The sequence below is a fragment of the Liolophura sinensis genome, chromosome 1, assembly GCF_032854445.1.
Source record: "Liolophura sinensis isolate JHLJ2023 chromosome 1, CUHK_Ljap_v2, whole genome shotgun sequence".
In the NCBI taxonomy this organism is placed as follows: domain Eukaryota; kingdom Metazoa; phylum Mollusca; class Polyplacophora; order Chitonida; family Chitonidae; genus Liolophura; species Liolophura sinensis.
This window is the reverse complement of record NC_088295.1, coordinates 40,363,457-40,379,828: the sequence shown is the minus strand read 5'-3', so window position 1 is coordinate 40,379,828 and position 16,372 is coordinate 40,363,457. Positions and strand designations below refer to the sequence as shown.

At 37.4% G+C, this 16,372-nt stretch overlaps 1 protein-coding gene across 1 annotated transcript; it reads left to right on the top strand.

Moving 5' to 3' along the window:
* The first annotated feature begins 36 nt into the window (after positions 1-36).
* LOC135469286 (vacuolar fusion protein CCZ1 homolog) lies at positions 37-16,172 on the top strand. The gene is made up of 12 exons (XM_064747905.1): positions 37-188; positions 906-1,003; positions 1,367-1,457; positions 2,244-2,369; positions 3,832-3,915; positions 4,521-4,696; positions 6,640-6,792; positions 7,313-7,458; positions 8,412-8,526; positions 11,148-11,303; positions 11,615-11,742; positions 12,535-16,172. Exons 1-12 carry the CDS (start codon positions 114-116, stop codon positions 12,588-12,590), a joined length of 1,404 nt encoding a protein of 467 aa, XP_064603975.1. The 5' UTR covers positions 37-113; the 3' UTR covers positions 12,591-16,172.
* Positions 16,173-16,372: the final 200 nt, after the last annotated feature.

The window sequence follows — 16,372 nt, the reverse complement described above, 5'->3', positions numbered from 1 at the left end:
TGTAGTACGAGTCAATCATGGGAGGCGAAAGAAGATAAACACATAGGAGATGTCAACAATACAAAAAAAAACCTTGTTGTATTTGATGACAGCTGCACCCATCCTGAGTGAAGATGGGTTCGAAGACACTTATTAATCTAGTTAATTTTTTTATATTTAATTCCGAATATGGACCGAGAGAAGGCGAAGTGAGTGAAGTTCAACAACAGTTTTATTCACTTGGAACACAACATTTATACGCTGTACATATGCCTAGATTATTGTAGGCCTACATGTCGTTTGAAAAATACGCAAACTACACCTTTACGTCGTCGTGACACACATGTGAACAATGCAGTTCCCTCCGATTATATGCTGTAGGTTGTGTGTCATTTGTTATAGTGTCTTCATATTATCCAGATATTGCATAAATAGGCATGTCCTCAATGAAGGAAAAGATCAGTTCATGTATGATGAAAGGCCAGTGAAAATTTAATTCTGTTTGAACTACCAGTGCAGCATCTATCTTATTTTTCTCACTCTTGATAATTAATAATGATAAAATACACATACCAATCAGCAGGGTGTAAGTCCACTAGTGTTGTGTAATGTACATGTATCTCAGTTTGCCTCTTTGTGTTGTCTAACATAAAAGATAAATGAATCTCTAGGACATACAAACTGCTGGGTTAAACCCGGCCTTGTCTGCTACCAAGATGGTGTGCTTATCTGTAGATCACATTATCATATTGTGAGAAAGTTAGTCAGTAACTTATCAAAAGTTTGTGGTACTCCCATTTCCACCCATGAAATTGACCGTCGTTTAATGAGAGGAAATTTCTTGAGTAGGGCACTTAACGACACTCAAATGATTAAATACATAAAATACATGTGGATGATTATATCTAAGACATTCTACTTTTTAGGAGGAAAAGAAGATTATGTTTTACTTCCCCAAAGACACAGACATCGATTCAAAGATAAAAAATGTTGGACTTTGTGAGGCTCTTATCAAATTTGCTGAGTAAGTGAATTGGTTATTGGTGATAGTTTTAAACAACTGTAGTAGGATTTCAGAAAGTACTTCTGCCATGTCTGTGTACCTCATACTGTCATGTTGGCGTGTTAGACTGACATAGTTCATTAGGCAGATTAGTTTATATTCTTTCATTTTGATTAATGCCTATTGTCCTTGTAAAAACATGTAAGTCTTCAACATGATGTTCTAAAACGTCATGAGCTTATGTCATTTACTGTACTTTATAATTTAAATTGCTGGCTGTAGATGAACAGGATATTTAAAATTTTTCCCTATATATATACATGACCAGCTCACTCCAGAGACAGTATAGTATGCATTATTATTTTATTTTTTCTTTTATTTCAGAACATTTTCTGACAAACCCTGTGAAAGTTTACATACAATGAAAACTCGACAGCTGTTTTTGGAGGCTGAAAAAGATTTTTGGGTCATTATGGTGAGCTTACCAGGTTGTTTCGATCGCTGCTGTTAGTACATACATGTACTCACGTTTTTAATTTGACGATTAACCTTTCTTGAAGAAAAGCCTTAAAAGTTGAATAAGGGTATGATGATATGGATTCTGCTATGGCATCCAACTTACGGTTCAAAATAGTTAACAAAATAATAATTTAATTTTATCTTCATGACTGTTGGATGTAAACTGCATGTAATTTTAGAGTTCATTAGTTATGGGGCTTGGCTAGCTCAGATGATTTATGATGCTGATGTACCGGGATGTATTGTTTGCAGACAGCAGGTATTCTCACATATATTAGAGAGGGTTATTTATATCACACAATAGAATGGTGTTTGACTGCTTTGGTGGCCTAATGGTTAGAGTGTTTGCCTCAAAGTCTGGAAACGCGGGATCAAACCCTGTATGGGTCATACCAAAGACTTTGAAAATGGTACTTGTTGGTGCCATGCTTGGCACTCACCACTGAGAGGTTAGAGCAAGGAAACGGGACTGGTTGGCCTGGTGTCAGTATAATGTGACTGGGTGGGGTGTCTTCAGAATGACACTTCAGTGGTGGCAACAGTTTGACGGCATGGACTCGCCCTGCCACAAGAAGATACAGTATACGTAAACACACCTGTTGACTTCTCATCATCACGTAACCAACAAATTGTTCAGTTTGATGTACAGTCCCAAGCATACATACATACATTGAACGTTGTCAATACGAATGGGAACTGACACTGAAAAGTTGTAGTTACAATGTTTATGTGTTGTTTGCAGACGGTGAGTATTCCTGTCACAGAGAAGGTTAGTAAAGATGGGATCACATATAATGAATACCACGAGGAGGATGTGCAGGATTCAGTGTTTGAGGCTGTGTTAAGGCAATCCTACAGGATGTTCACAGTAAGTCTGTGTCAAGTATCTCAGGTGTTTTGATAACTATATGTATTATGAAAGTTGATTTGTTGTTACTTATGTAAAGATGAAATGCTTTCGAGACAGGGCACTTCACTCGGCGAGGTGAAAGGTAACATGGGATTTTATAGGGAAATGAACAACATTGGATGATATTCAGAGAAGTATGGATGATAATAACCAGAAATTATAGCATGTAAGACAACATAACAATGATGATGTGCACTGCATATATAAAATGTGAACGTCAACAAAACCTGGTTTTGAACTTATGAGTGTTGTATTAACTCCCGTGTTACTTAGACAGTGTTTTCACTGCCGTGTGTGAGCGAGTATGCATGATGTAAAAGCAAAAAGACAAATGCCTGGAAGTCTGTGGTCTCAAATAGGATTGAGGGAGATGCTGGAAAAAAACATTTTGTTACAAACGTTTCCTGTTAACAAGTGTAGGCTGGGCAGTTTGTCGTATGTTATGCTTTAGGAAAAAAAATCACTCTCTTGCATGTATGTTCATTACAACACATGTAATATCGTCCCCAAGTGTACACCCGAATATTACACAAATGCCACTCCGTGGTTTTCACTTGTCCCAAATGAAAGCATTTAGGAGTAAGAGGTATCCGTCCATCCGCCACTTTATGCTTGTGTGCTTCCCACACCTATTATATCTATGTGCAAACATAGTTACCAGCAATTTTTTTTTTTTTTTTTTTGCGCCAGCTAACAAATTTTGGAATGTAACAATTGAATCTTCAATATTTTGGTGTCCTTGTGACGGATACATGGCATGTATTTATACATGGTCTACTCGTCCTGCAGTTGCAAGAAAAGAGTTGTGAAACTGACAAGTGTTATAGTTGACAGTTTTGGCATGTGTACAGTATCATGATTTTTCATGAAATTCTTTTGAAACCGACATTTACAGTTGCCCATACTCTAAACATTTGCACAGTAATGTATTTAATATGAACGAAAGCTAATTTTATGCACATTTAATTGTTTTGGGCACTGGCAACTTTTTACACTTTTTGTTTACAACTTTTTTTACACTTTTTGTTTACTACTTACCGTACTAATGCATTTATCAGGAGAATATTTATGCGAGCGATTCCTTTTAAGTCTATCACACTAGATTCCTAGTTCCTGGACTAGGCCTGCACACCATTTTACCCACACAATATATGTTTTTTTCTTTGGCTAAAAAAATTGTCACAAAAGGCAAATGACAAAGGAGGGTAGAAATAATGATAATGAAAAGTTGTCCTGCTGCTGGTACACATATTCCAAAATACTTCAACAAGAACTGAGGAATCAAGTTTAATTGGCCTGAAGGCACCACCTTCCACCTCTTCACTGCCCCTCCTCTCCTTCTTAATCTACTATTCATTCTTGTTGTATTCAACCCATTAATACTGTTAGCTCTACCTTTCTTTTTTTTATTATTTTACAGCTTTTCAATGGAACATTCACAAGTATTTTGTCCAGAACTGATGTAAATGGACTACAGCAAAGACTGGATCACTTTTTCTCCAGGGTAAGCCCAGATTACTGTGGCCCAGTTTTATTCATACAAACACAGATTGTTTTAGACGTTTGAGAATGATGTAGAAATTTGCTCTAAGCCAGCAGATTAAGTAAAAGAAAATGTGTACCTCAAGTGTGTTTGAGTCTGATGGATTTTGAGTATTAAATGATGTTTCACTGCTGCAACAACCACACATTTCCCTATGTGTACTGACGTTCCCATGGATGACCTATACATAGTATAGTAGCAACTCTTACGAAAGAGATGCTATCCCACATTGCAAACCAGTTTCAAGATATTTATCAGTCTTCGTTTGTATCGGAGGTGTTTCTGTGTGAAGGATAGGTAGAATAGGTAACTGAGATATTTATGATTATCTACATGTATGTGTAGCTAATTGTGGTTGCATTAGAGAACAGATGACTTGATATTGTAGTTTGTAAGAAAAGCTAGGTAAAATTGGGAGAGGTGAACAAGATATGGTAGAAGTGCATTCTTGAGCTATTCTTAAACCTAGAGTGAAATATGCTGTATATGTGTATGGATTTCTGATTTTCACTAGGATGCAACCGTTTAATTTTTTTAATGAGTAAAACACTTTTTTTTTCTTTCAGTATTTGTTAACCTTGAAGGTGGAGCAGAGTGATATATTAGATGTGTTTAATGGGATCCACTTCCTGCCTCTGGACAAGAATACTTACCTCAGGATTCAGTGTTTTATTAATCAGCTAGAAGCTAATTTCCCCACTGTCAAGTACACAACATTTCTGTATAGTGATCAGCTAGTCTGGTAAGTCACACAGTCATGTCCTGATTTGGTTTGTACAGTGCAGTGTTGATGACACTTCCACACAAGCAGTGTTCATGATGGATTAAAAAATTTCAAAATGTGAAGTGAAAATTAAGCTGTTGGATTTTGGTCTAACATTTTTGTTTTATGTAAAGCTGATTATTGGAAGTACTTCATTTCTCGACACAGGGTCCCTGAATTTATTACTGGCATGTATGTTTATTTTTTTTTGTAGAGTGGTGATCCATATGGCATGATTATAGTCATATGCAAGGCATTGGAAGGATATTCTGTTGATTTTATGCCATTTGTCCGTTTATTTTTCAATATTCTCAATTGTTTGATTATTGCTGGAGCTTCTTCTCCTTGTGCACAAAGCTCTAACTTACAAACGACACACTCTTGCACAAACTTACAACTTAAAAATTACAGTTAGGTCAACCCTGTTTGACTATTTACAATCGCTTCAAAATTAAGTCTCAAAAAAAGAGATGTTGCAAGTTTTTCAGATGTTCTTGTCAGCTGCTGAATCATTATGATGAGAAACTCTTTTAAAAATGAAAGCAAGAAAAAGTTATTGACTGGTACATTTTCCATATATACCAACCACCACTATGTAGGAGTCAAAGTTGGTGTTGGCCTATGATCATGGTCTTGACTATGAAAAGTTACAATCATCTTTTTCACAATTTCTTTGTACAAGTGGCATAATTTTTGGTAAACTCAATCAATTGTAGCTGCGATCTCTTTGTACAATCGTGTCCGCTAAGATCCATTCTAAGATGTGAAGGCAAGGTACATGGAGAAGGGTGGTGGCCTGTCCTGGCCTCTACCCCGGTTTCATCACCTATACAAAATATTCTTGAGGAATGTGTAAAATGCCAGTCAGATAAATAACACGCTTTTGGCAATGTATATATGAAAAAAGAGTATATATAATGTTTCATTATATATACTGCTGTGTCTTATATTTCTCACAGGATTTATCAATGATCCATGTGTAAATGCACTGGTTTACCTGTGACACATTTTTAGCTCGATGTTAGGAAGTAAGGCGAGGTGTTGTGAGTGTGGGGGAAAAGTGGTGTTAGTTTAGGTGCCGGTTTCGGTGTCAGTGTCGGTCTGGGTGTCCAAGTTAGCCTTTTTTGTTTGGATCAGTTGAGTAAGGAGTTATGCTTGGGTCTGCTTGTCTCACAGTTTTCACATCAACTTCATGAAACTTGGTGGAAATGATGAACATGATTTGGACGTTTACTCATTTTGATTATAAATTAAGGATGTTTGCATTTTCATTCAAATTATCAGATTTTGGACAAAAACCAGTACTATAGTAGGCCAGGGTAAGGCTTTTTGTTTGGGTCAGATGTTGCCGCAGTTTTTACACCTTCTTGCTGAAACTTTGTAGGCATGCTGGTCTTGCTTTGAAGACTTCATGAAAGAAATAATTTTAAATAATTAGGTATATTTGCATTTTTATTCAAATTATCCGATTTTTGAATTTGCCATTTTATCATCGCCAGTAGTATTTAGTTTTGTTGGCCAGGATGAGGTTTTATGTCTGTGTCAGATATTCTAATTTTTTTCATATTATCTTTATGAAACTTGGTGGGAATGATGAACAGGATTTGGAGATTTACTCATTTCGAATAATTAGGAATATTTACATTTTTAGCTCGCCATGAGAAGTAAGCTTTTTTGTTTAGGCTTGATAAACATGCTTGACATGTGGACATTACACTTCATTTTTTTGTTTTGGTACCATTCTTTAGACTTGTTGTGTTCACATTCACTTCACAGGTGTATATGTAGCCTTAGTGTAAGGTTTCATGTTTGATTAAGCTGTTATCACTTTTCTACATATCATCATGAAACCTAGGCTGCCATTTGAATTGAAGCTATTACCAGCGAGGTATCGGGTTTCTCATCACCCTTGTTTTTTCTAGGAGTGGCTTGGAGCAAGATGATATGAGAATAATTTATCGATACTTGACGACAAGTCTGTTCCCAAATTATATGGAGCAGGAGCTACATGCTGCTGTTGGCAACTCGACCAAGCCAGCGATCCCTTTACTGGGAGTCAGCGCGCACTATGGCAAGTAAGTGTCACCTTTAGAATAAATTTTCTGTAACTGAACCTCTTTGAATGTCCCACAAACCTTCATTCGTTGTAAATAAAATGTATGTACAAGCGTAATAAAACTAGCAGCCACTAGATGTTCCTGTGGCATCACCAGCATGGTATTCACTTTTAACCTTAATGTCATGAAAGATCTGTTTGAAAATCATAACAGGAGTACTCAAAAGAACAGCGTTACTCATGGGTCAGAATGATAGTCAGAGTAAAGTCAAAATGTTCTCAACATGCTTTTTGTGTTTGATATTGGAAAAGTGACTTTTAAATGTACTTTCCCTAATTCCTCAACTTTCGCATATGAAAGAGCAACTTTCATGGGCAATTTATGCACATTTGTAAGTTTATAATTTATAATTTTGTCAGTCTGCACAGAATAATGCCTTCAGAATATGCTTGAATAAACACCTTGCAAATATGCGAAATGGTTGAAGAATTACAGTATAATCAACACTGAAATTTATTTTGTTCACTTTTCCCTAAAGGTTTATTACTGGCCCTCCAAACATGAAAGACACGGAAAAGATGGGGAAAATCCCAAGAGTTTATGTGAATACAGAAAGACCAAATGAAGACACTTTATTGTTGGTCTACAAGGCTCTCAGTGCTAGTGTGTGTCTGTTCATTAGAGGTGAGTTTGTGTGGTGACTGTTTCTACAAGAGCCTGAGTGTCCAAACACACATCAGTACATCCGAATCACTGTCTGCCATTATTGTTGCAGTGGTGTGTTCCATTATCTACAAGGTTATTGTTGCAGTGGTGTGTTCCATTATCTATAAGGCTATTGTTGCAGGTTGCAGTGGTGTGTTCCATTATCTATGAGGTTATTGTTGCAGTGGTGTGTTCCATTATCTATAAGGCTATTGTTGCAGGTTGCAGTGGTGTGTTCCATTATCTATAAGGCTATTGTTGCAGGTTGCAGTGGTGTGTTCCATTATCTATGAGGTTATTGTTACAGTGGTGTGTTCCATTATCTACACGGTTATTGTTGCAGTGGTGTGTTCCATTATCTACACGGTTATTGTTGCAGTGGTGTGTTCCATTATCTATGAGGTTATTGTTGCAGTGGTGTGTTCCATTATCTACACGGTTATTGTTGCAGTGGTGTGTTCCATTATCTATAAGGTTATTGTTGCAGTGGTGTGTTCCATTATCTACATGGTTATTGATGCCATTGTGTGTTCCATTGTCTACAAGATTGACAATGGAAGACATGGACACTGGTAACCATTGTTTACCAGGCTCCCAGTGTCAATGTCTTCTATTGTTTACAAGATTACCAGTGTCAGTGTCTTGCATTATTAACCATGGTGATGATGTATCCCTAACAGGTCACTGATGGTTGGCACCTGTTGAGTTTAAACCAGTTGAGTTTTCATGTAACTTTTCAATAACAACACTTAACTCTTGGGCCAACAACACTTAAAACTGCAGGCCACAGGGTGCATGATAACTAGACAAAAAAGCCACTGAATGTGAAGCAGGCCAATGGCCTAGGCTCATTTGACAGCTATATTCTATAACTACAAAGGTTACATGTACATGCCCTAATGTATTTTGCAATATTTGCAATGTGTTTGTAGCATCCAACCCTCCAACCTTTGACCTGTGTCAGAAGTTGGACACTTTCCTGGGCCCTCAGCTGACAGCCCTGGCCTCAGATATTGGGGAACAATACTCCAAGAGAACTGGACTGGGGTAAGATCAACCAGAATTCACATTAATCTTGTTGTGGCTTCTGTGGCAGCCCGCACAGATACTCAGGGCTTCATCCTGCCATAGGGCCTCTTTGAATTACTTTCTGGAGGTCACTCTCCCATTCAAAAGGTGCGTTTTTAGGAGTAAGCTGTGGTTAGGTGAGACTTCAGAAAATCGCCAAAGGCAAGTTTGGAGTGACAGAGGCACAAGCTAGTTGAAGACTTAGCTTTAAAATAGATTTTATTTTGTAAGCTAATTTGGAAAGCCCAGGATAAACAGCCATGTATTCTTTAAAATCCATTTGAAGGTTATTTAAAAATCTCGGCCCTCATTAAATATAATAGGGGTTGATAGCTTCAGCGAACTCTGTCAGATACGTATATTCTATCTAGGCTGAAAATCATTGACTCCATTTAAGATCTCTCAACATTTCTGCAACTCCCAATGGCTGATATCATGTTCGTTGCCTAGAAAATATTTGTCACTGTAGTGAAATAACCTACATAATGCACGATGCTTGTCCCACGCCGTTTGTGCTGGTTTAAGGCCTCAAAAACTAGTCTCACATTATGTCATAGTCACTGTCAGGTAACAAGGAAGGTAATTCAGAGCAGGCCGGTTTTTATTTACTAATTGAAATATTCGGTAAAGTTTTAAATTTGACAATATAAGCACTGATGTTAATTTGGAGTGTTGCAAAAATTCATTTGTCTCAAAGTCATCTTTAGTTGATGTATTTTGCCATCATGTCTACACACAATGTCACAAAGCATATGCTCTTACATGAAGATTGCTGAAGACAGTTTTGCCTTTTACGGTGACTTGAGGGGAAATTCGCCGAATTAAATCTTTGATTTACTTAAGGCACACTGATATCCTCACCCATGAAACCTACTGCCCTGATATATGTGTAACATTCACTTAGGAAAGAGACTTCCCTTCTATTCTGTTTTGTGTTGACAGCAACCTGGCAGAGCTTTACTTCAGGTATATAGTTGACTTAGGAAAGAGACTTCTCTTCTATTCTGTTTTGTGTTGACAGCAGCCTGTCAGAGCTTCACTTCAGGTATATAGTTGACTTAGGAAAGAGACTTCTCTTCTATTCTGTTTTGTGTTGACAGCCACTTGGCAGAGCTTCAGTACAGGTATATAGTTGACTTAGGAAAGAGACTTCCCTTCTACTCTGTTTTGTGTTGACAGCCACCTGGCAGAGCTTCAGTACAGGTATATAGTTGACTTAGGAAAGAGACTTCTCTTCTATTCTGTTTTGTGTTAACAGCAACCTGGCAGAGCTTTACTTCAGGTATATAGTTGACTTAGGAAAGAGACTTCACTTCTATTCTGTTTTGTGTTGACAGCAACCTGGCAGAGCTTCAGTACAGGTATATAGTTGACTTACGAAAGAGACTTCTCTTCTATTCTGTTTTGTGTTGACAGCAACCTGTCAGAGCTTCAGCACAGGTATATAGTTGACTTAGGAAAGAGACTTCACTTTTATTCTGTGTGTGTTGACAGCAACCTGTCAGAGCTTCAGTACAGGTATATAGTTGACTTAGGAAAGAGACTTCTCTTCTATTCTGTTTTGTGTTGACAGCAACCTGTCAGAGCTTCACTTCAGGTATATAGTTGACTTAGGAAAGAGACTTCACTTCTATTCTGTTTTGTGTTGACAGCAGCCTGTCAGAGCTTCACTTCAGGTATATAGTTGACTTATGAAAGAGACTTCTCTTCTATTCTGTTTTGTGTTGACAGCCACTTGGCAGAGCTTCAGCACAGGTATATAGTTGACTTAGGAAAGAGACTTCCCTTCTACTCTGTTTTGTGTTGACAGCCACCTGGCAGAGCTTCAGTACAGGTATATAGTTGACTTAGGAAAGAGACTTCACTTCTGTTCTGTTTTGTGTTAACAGCAACCTGGCAGAGCTTCAGTACAGGTATATAGTTGACTTAGGAAAGAAACTTCCCTTCTATTCTGTTTTGTGTTGACAGCAACCTGGCAGAGCCTCAGTACAGGTATATAGTTGACTTAGGAAAGAGACTTCACTTCTATTCTGTTTTGTGTTGACAGCAACCTGTCAGAGCTTCAGTACAGGTATATAGTTGACTAAGGAAAGAGACTTCACTTCTATTCTGTTTTGTGTTGACAGCAGCCTGGCAGAGCATCAGCACAGGTATATAGTTGACTTAGGAAAGAGACTTCACTTCTATTCTGTTTTGTGTTGACAGCAACCTGTCAGAGCTTCAGCACAGGTATATAGTTGACTAAGGAAAGAGACTTCACTTCTATTCTGTTTTGTGTTGACAGCAACCTGGCAGAGCATCAGTACAGGTATATAGTTGACTTAGGAAAGAGACCTCACTTCTGTTCTATTTTGTGTTGACAGCAACCTGTCAGAGCTTCAGTACAGGTATATAGTTGAATTAGGAAAGAGACTTCTCTTCTATTCTGTTTTGTGTTGACAGCAACCTGGCAGAGCTTCAGCACAGGTATATAGTTGACTTAGGAAAGAGACTTCACTTCTATTCTGTTTTGTGTTGACAGCAACCTTGCAGAGCTTCAGTACAGGTATATAGTTGACTTAGGAAAGAGACTTCACTTCTGTTCTGTTTTGTGTTGACAGCAACCTGGCAGAGCCTCAGTACAGGTACATATACTTTAACCACATGAATCTGGCACAAAAAACCACCGTCCACACGGACAGCAAGAAGTCTGCCAACATCCACATACCCCCTGAGACACTGAAACTGCTCGGCGATATCAACTCTGACCTTACATGGTTTGTAGGTTTATGCAATCTTAGATTTCCTGGCTGTCACTCATTTGTTTTAAAGACAATTACGCGACACCAACTTTATTTTGTGTCTTACGAGTTAGCTGACACTAAAAAATCTAAGAACGAAATAAACATAAAGCCTAAAATCCAACTTTTGGTTTTGTCAGATGTTGTTTGTTTTCATGATTTTCCAGTTTTTCAAAGCTTTCCAATCATGTATTTAAATGTCTTCAACCTTTATTTATTTCGTCAGTATTTTTATTTTTAAAACTGAAGAAATGGAGATTGCTGTAGGCGGGATTTGATTGTTGTAGGAATGATGAGAATGGAGAGACAGTAATGAAGACGCTGACGGACTGTTGGGTGGTTGGCAAGAAGTCTGACCAGAGGGAGTTTTATGTTGTGCTCAATCAGAAAAATGCCAATCTTATAGAAATCAATGGTATGTAAACTTAGTACAGTGTCACACAGGAGTTGTGGAAGTCCATTACATAGTAAAGAATGAAAAAGACTATCTTTTAAAAGCTAACTGTTGTCAGTCCTGTAGAAATCCATGGTTTGTAAATTTTAATGTAAATGATGGCAGTGTTGTGCAGGAGTTCAAGTCAACTTCATAGTGATACATAGAGGAAACAGTAAAACAAATGAGTATCTTGCAGAAACTGAGGGTGCCTCTGTGGCCAAGGTGGTTAGCCACTGCTCATGCAGATTCCTCTGTATGAGAGAAGGTCTGCCAGCAGTCTGCAGATGGTTATGGGTTTTCCTGTGGGCCCAGTTTCACAAAGCACTCTTTAACGTTACGTTCACTTAATTACCACAGCAATCAGTACTGTAGGCCACACGCCACCATGGTAGTTGTGAGTTGGTAGAGCTGCCAATCGTACAGAGTAGTAATCTGCAGAGGGTAATTTAGGTAACCTAAGTATTGGTGTTAACTCCAGTTTGTAGAAGTAAACTGTTCTGTAAAAAAAAACAAAAAACATACATGTATGTATTCTTGTTCAGTATTTAAGAAAACATGACTGACCATTATGTCAGTGCACACCTTCAAGCATTGTTGAGTATCCTAGTCTATATTGCCACAATACTGTCTTCATGTTTTTAAAATTGCTCTTGTGATGAGTCCTTCACCTGATATATGCTACAGAGTAAAAAAAAGAAGTTAAAACCTAAAAATGTTACTTGATTGAAATTTATGATAATTCTGCATATTTTATTTCCTTCTTTTTTTCAGAGGAAGTTAAGCGACTTTGTGCAACACATTTCAACAGTATATTTTTCTTAGAGTGATACAACCTGTGTTTCTTGTTGGAAGGATTTCAATATCTGTGATTTGAATGTTTACAACTAGGCCAGCATTTTAAAATTTCAGTGTGAGGCAAGAAATACTTCTAGATGCAACCTTTTTACTCAATAGGTAGTAACATACAAATATTAACAGCAGGTGCCCAGCTGGCACCATAAGTGTTTTTCCAGGAAAGTCATTGACACAGTCAGCTGTTTGCCTGATAATATTAGTACATGTACTCATTTAGTGGAAAAGAAGAGAAAGTGGAAGATTTTCAATCAGTGCTAATGAGCCCCACCACTACATACAAAACAGTTGTCTCAGGATTGAGCAGTTCATTTTTTCATTTGATGCTTGTGCCCATAAAAATCTGGGTAGTACAAAAGCTTTGCATTATCACATGTGAGAAACTAGTGCCACCTCAAAAATGGTTGTGTCAAGTATGTTTTATTTGCCAATCTAGCCTTCACTGGCTCCACTGTTTCAGAGCTAGACCACCTGTGGACATGGAATGGCATCTTAGTGTTGACATATCAACAAACATGTTAACACTTCACTCAAAATTCAAACAGAGCTACTATTAAAATGATTTACTTAAGGAAGTTTAAAATTTGTACACTGATTCTTCACTGTAGAACAATGAACCATCAACCACAATTTGAGTTCTTTCCAGGCCTGAGTGTGGTTGTTTAAGTACTTGCAATTTATGAGTTAAGTTGCCTAATAAATATGAGCCCGGTAATCTATGGATGCAAATATAAATAATGAAGTAGGGGTTTCAAGTACGTGCAGTGACCAGTGTGCTATAATGCATAGCCCTATAGGTGGACTACAGCTGCTTTGGGCCGAATGATGAACATAATCCACCTGAAAGAAGTCAGTCCAAGCAGTGAACAGTGTGGTTTTTTTCTGTAATTCGTCACTGTTTCTGTGTAGTTTTGATGCTAAAGCAAAGATGTGCACTGTAGTTCACAAGCACTGCTGCAAAAAATGATGAGTTTTTATGCAGCATGAAACTGACTTGTTTAGGCAGAAAATGTTTCCCTTTGTAAAGAATAATGAACACTGCTAAGTAATGGAACCAAATTCTGCTTGAGTGCTAACGCAGATGGAATTGTTAGATTGTACAGTGGGATGGCGTTTCCTGACCATGTTGTACATGTCCAGCTGATTACATTTATTAGTAGAGTTGTGTTGAGCTGTGTTCCATTTGTTCTTCACACACCATGACATTTGTCATATGATGCTTGATAATGGTATTAGTACCTATACCAAATGTTGCTCACTGAATAAATAGAAGTTGTGATCCATATATTTGTGATGTTAAAATCAATATGGTGTAAATGCTTAATTGGATTTCACAATCAAAACCTGTTTTTATGTATTTATTCTGTGAACTTGGGAAAGTAAATTATGATATTTATCATAATAAAAGTACTGGCTACTTTGTGAAGCCATGACCAGTTATGTACACAGCAGAATTCTTGAACAGATGTGTAGGAAGTGTCTGAATATTCGATGTATACAATGAACATGCTCAAATGCTTTTACAATAACTCATGTATTAAGAGATTTTTAATTAGCTGAACGTTGTTCTGTTTTGTGAACAAACTTACTGTTCTCCAAACTTGGAAAGTTCATGTCACTGGGAGTAGAACAGTGGGGTAGTGAGGTGCGCTCTGTAACACCCCACCCCTCTATCCCTGTGCACAGGTGTCAGGTGTTCTCATTCTTTGCAAATGTGCAGAATGACAGAATCATTATCTCTGCATGGGGTATATTCAATAATTTATTGCTGATCATTATTATAAATTAGGAGTAATTTTTCAGCCGTGGAAAAACTACAGTAGTAAAAAATATGATTGACAAGTACTAAGCCAGGTAGAGAAAATAAGTTTTACAATTGTTAGGCTATTTTCCAAATTTAGGGTAATCTGATTATATTTGGACATACAAAGACTTCTTTGTTGACCCATGCCTACATAAAGACAGGTGCGTGTGTGATTCCATGTGATCATGAATATCACACTGGTGTAGACCTGAGATGGGACTTGTAGAAATGCTTTGTTTTTAGCAATTCATTATTACTATGCTGCAGCTAACTAAAGGAAGGACAGTAAAATTGCACAAATCAATATACAGTGTATGAAACATGCAACCCTGGTTAACAAGTTTGAAGTGATAAATGTACATGTATTCTGTCTAACCTCTAACGTTTGTGTTATGCAAATTGTATGATGTTGAAACTAGTTCATTATGTGGCATGACTGATCAAAAACTGTAACGGAAGAACCATAAATTAAACATGCATACCTCAGTGTACATCAGTCAAAAGCCTACTCATTTATGTATTTGCATATAACATTGTTCCTTGGGAGTAACAGAACGGAAATGCATCTAGATAAGCGTGAGAGCTCCTATTATTTACAATATTTTAAGGAAATTAATTTGGTTGTGTACATTCACATGGAAACTGTTACAGAACTAGCCTACATGACCTAAAATTTCACCCCTTGTTTCCTCCCACCATGATACTGAGCACCGTCAATCCTGAGTACAGAGTAAAACACCAATCAAATAAATAAATAAAATTTCGCCAACAAAAGTGCATTTCTAGAGGCAAATATATTGTCACAAAATACTTTTTTTGGTTGTGAAACTTACAATTTTCCAGCCGAATATTATCCTGTGTTCCGAGCAAACCTCAGAACATGTTTCTAAAATCAACAGACCTCTCAATCAGGAAAAGTGGGCAAGTTAACCATGCATGAAATTTAGGGTCATTTAGGGTATGCTTTTACATGTTGGCCTATGTAGACCTATATGTAAACATACTGTGAAAAGTAGTTTTTTTCACCTTGTTTAATTTACTTATTTATTTGATAGGTGTTTTACGGCCGTACTCAAGAATATTTCACTTATACGACCGCGGCCAGCTTTATGACGGGTGGAAACCGGGGGAAACCCACAGCCATCTGCAGGCTGCTGGCAAACCTTCCCACGTACGGCCCTCATGAGCTGGACTGGAACTCACAGCAACCGCATTGGTGAGAGGCTCCTGGGTCATTATGCTGCGCTAGTGCGCTAACCAACTGAGCCATGGAGGCCCCCCACCTCATTTAAAGAATTGTTAACCATAATGTGTAATTTTTTGGCACCCTCTTGAAAGTGATACTAATCTCATTGTGTAATTATTTGGCACCTTCTTGAAACAGTTGTTAATTTTATTGTGTAATTATTTGGCACCTTCTTGAATGTGATGTTAATCTTATCCTGTAATAGCTAGGCCTCTGCAACATATGTTATTGAATATACTACATATATATATACATTGTGTGAATATTACATGTATATGAATTATATGAATGAGTCTATGGTAAAATATCTGGTGAAATGGTTATATATGTGGCCATTCAGTGTAATTAGTGGTGAGAGACATGCGTACAATTTAAATCAGGTTATAAACATGTACTGTACAAGTCATATCCAATATGATATTTGTGTTGATAGGTCATCATTATGCAGAAAAAGGGATATGCTATACAATAAACCTGTGAAATAAACTTCTTCCATTTCAAAGAAAATGTTTGTTTCGTTTTTCTTTTAGTTGTATGAGAAAGACAATCTCACAGGCATTTGGAACCGACCAATAGAGCAAAATTAAATACTCCAATATATGGTACTGTATTTTAGGATACGTATTATATACTGTAGTATTTTATTTTGCTCTATTGGTCGGTTCGAAGTGCCTGTGGACAGTCTGTACCAATAGCCGTGGTTATAG